This window comes from Limulus polyphemus, unplaced genomic scaffold (genome assembly GCF_000517525.1).
Source record: "Limulus polyphemus unplaced genomic scaffold, Limulus_polyphemus-2.1.2 Scaffold2975, whole genome shotgun sequence".
NCBI classification, from domain to species: Eukaryota; Metazoa; Arthropoda; class Merostomata; order Xiphosura; family Limulidae; genus Limulus; species Limulus polyphemus.
This window is the reverse complement of record NW_013668585.1, coordinates 112279-114588: the sequence shown is the minus strand read 5'-3', so window position 1 is coordinate 114588 and position 2310 is coordinate 112279. Positions and strand designations below refer to the sequence as shown.

The 2310-nt window shown below is 36.0% G+C and overlaps 1 protein-coding gene across 1 annotated transcript in view; it reads left to right on the top strand.

Moving 5' to 3' along the window:
- LOC106468351 (mitogen-activated protein kinase-binding protein 1-like) overlaps positions 1-2310 on the top strand; it is a gene marked incomplete at its 5' end in the record, with an annotated part of 66729 nt that overhangs the window by 41135 nt on the left and 23284 nt on the right. The window contains 2 exons of the mRNA XM_022396683.1: positions 276-451; positions 1067-1156. Of these exons, the coding sequence (XP_022252391.1) occupies positions 276-451; positions 1067-1156 (266 nt within the window). The remainder of the gene's footprint in view (positions 1-275; positions 452-1066; positions 1157-2310) is intronic.

The window sequence follows — 2310 nt, the reverse complement described above, 5'->3', positions numbered from 1 at the left end:
GGATTATTATTTGTCGTGTTTGTGACTTGAAGGATGTATCATTATTTGTCGTGCTTGTGACTGTGAATGATGGATCATTGTTTGTCGTGTTTGTGACTATAATGGATGGATTATTGTTTGTCCTGTTTCAGATTGTGAAGGATGGATTATTATTTGTCGTGTTTGTGACTGTGAAGGATGTATCATTATTTGTCGTGTTTGTGACTGTGAATGATGGATCATTGTTTGTCGTGTTTGTGACTATAATGGATGGATTATTGTTTGTCCTGTTTCAGATTGTGTTGGACAATACTGGGGCGTATTTGGCCACCACCTGCACCAACAAGAGTATATATATTTATAATTACTCTTCTGGAGAACGTGTTGCATCCATGTTTGGTCACTCAGAAATTGTCACTGGACTAAAGTTCACCACCGACGGGAAGTTCTTGATATCAGTGTCTGGAGATGGGTGGGTAATATATAGCACATCTTTTATTGGTGTTATTTCTAGAAAAATACTTTAAAGTGTGTAGGAACTCAAACTATAAGCTTCCTTGTCAATCTACAATGTCAATGGATTATAATTCTCGGTGGGTTATAATCCTAATTGAGTTATAATCCTCTGTGGGTTATAATCCTAACTGAGTTATAATCCTCTGTGGGTTTTAATCCTAATTGAGTTATAATCACCTGTGGGTTATAATCCTAACTGAGTTATAATCCTCTGTGGGTTATAATCCTATGTGGGTTATAATCCTAACTGAGTTATAATCCTCTGTGGGTTTTAATCCTAATTGAGTTATAATCCTCGGTGGGTTATAATTCTAACTGAGTTATAATTCTCAGTGGGTTATAATCCTTTTGCAGTATTTGATTTATTACTTCTTGTAATGTTTATAAAAACAATACTGTTTAGAATTTAATACTGCGTGACTAAGAGTTGATTTAGGTGAAAATGGTTGCCTGTATTAAATGGCTAACACTGGTCTAATAACTTGTTAATTTCTAATAATACAATCAGTATAACCACTGGCGGCTTTAAATACCAAATAACTTTATACCTAATATAAAGTAATTCTTCCAGGTGTATCTTCATGTGGAAACTACCACATGAAATAACCCAAGTAATTTCGTTTCGAAACAATCTACCTGAAGCTGGTTGGCAAGATGGACGGTAAGAATACATTCAACAACATTTTTTTTAAAATGAATTACTATTAATATGTTAATAGGAATCAATATTTGTTCTAAACTATAAAATAGTTTGATAATCAGCAGCTCCCGTGTTATTTATTACAAAACAAAATTAGAAATCTAACAGGAATTCAGTGGTTGAGGTTAGTGTAATAATGTTAACATCTATCTTACACATATTTGACGGGAGTTTGGTGGTTGAGGTTAGTTTACTAATGTTAAAATCTGCCTTACACGTATCTGAAGGAAGTTTGGTGATTGAGGTTAGTGTAATATGTTAACATCTGCGTTACAGATATCTGACGGGAGTTTAGTGGTTGAGGTTAGTGTAATATGTTAACATCTGCCTTACACGTATCTGACGGGAGTTCGGTGGTTAAGGTTAGTGTAATATGTTAACACCTGCCTTACAGATATCTGACGGGAGTTTAGTTGGCTGAGGTTAGTGTAATAATGTTAACATCTATCTTACACATATCTGACGGGAGTTTGGTGGTTGAGGTTAGTGTAATAATGTTAACATCTATCTTACACATATCTGACGGGAGTTTGGTGGTTGAGGTTAGTTTACTAATGTTAAAATCTGCCTTACACGTATCTGACGGAAGTTTGGTGATTGAGGTTAGTGTAATATGTTAACATCTGCCTTACACGTATCTGACGGGAGTTCGGTGGTTGAGGTTAGTGTAATATATTAACATCTGCCTTACACGTATCTGACGGGAGTTCGGTGGTTAAGGTTAGTGTAATATGTTAATATCTGCCTTACACGTATCTTGCGGGAGTTTGGTGGTTGAGGTTAGTGTAATATGTTAATATCTGCCTTACACGACACTAACCTCAACCACCTAAACTCCCGTCAGATATGTGTAAGGCAGATGTTAACATATTACACTAATCTCAACCACCAAACTCCCGTCAGATATGTGTAAGGCAGATGTTAACATATTACACTAACCTCATCCACCAAACTCCCGTCAGATATGTGTAAGGCAGATGTTAACATATTTATCTGACGGGAGTTTGGTGGTTGAGGATAGTTTAATATGTTAACATATCTGACGGGAGTATGGTGGTTGAGGTTAGTGTAGTATGTTAACATCTGCCTTACACATATCTGACGAGAGTTTGGTG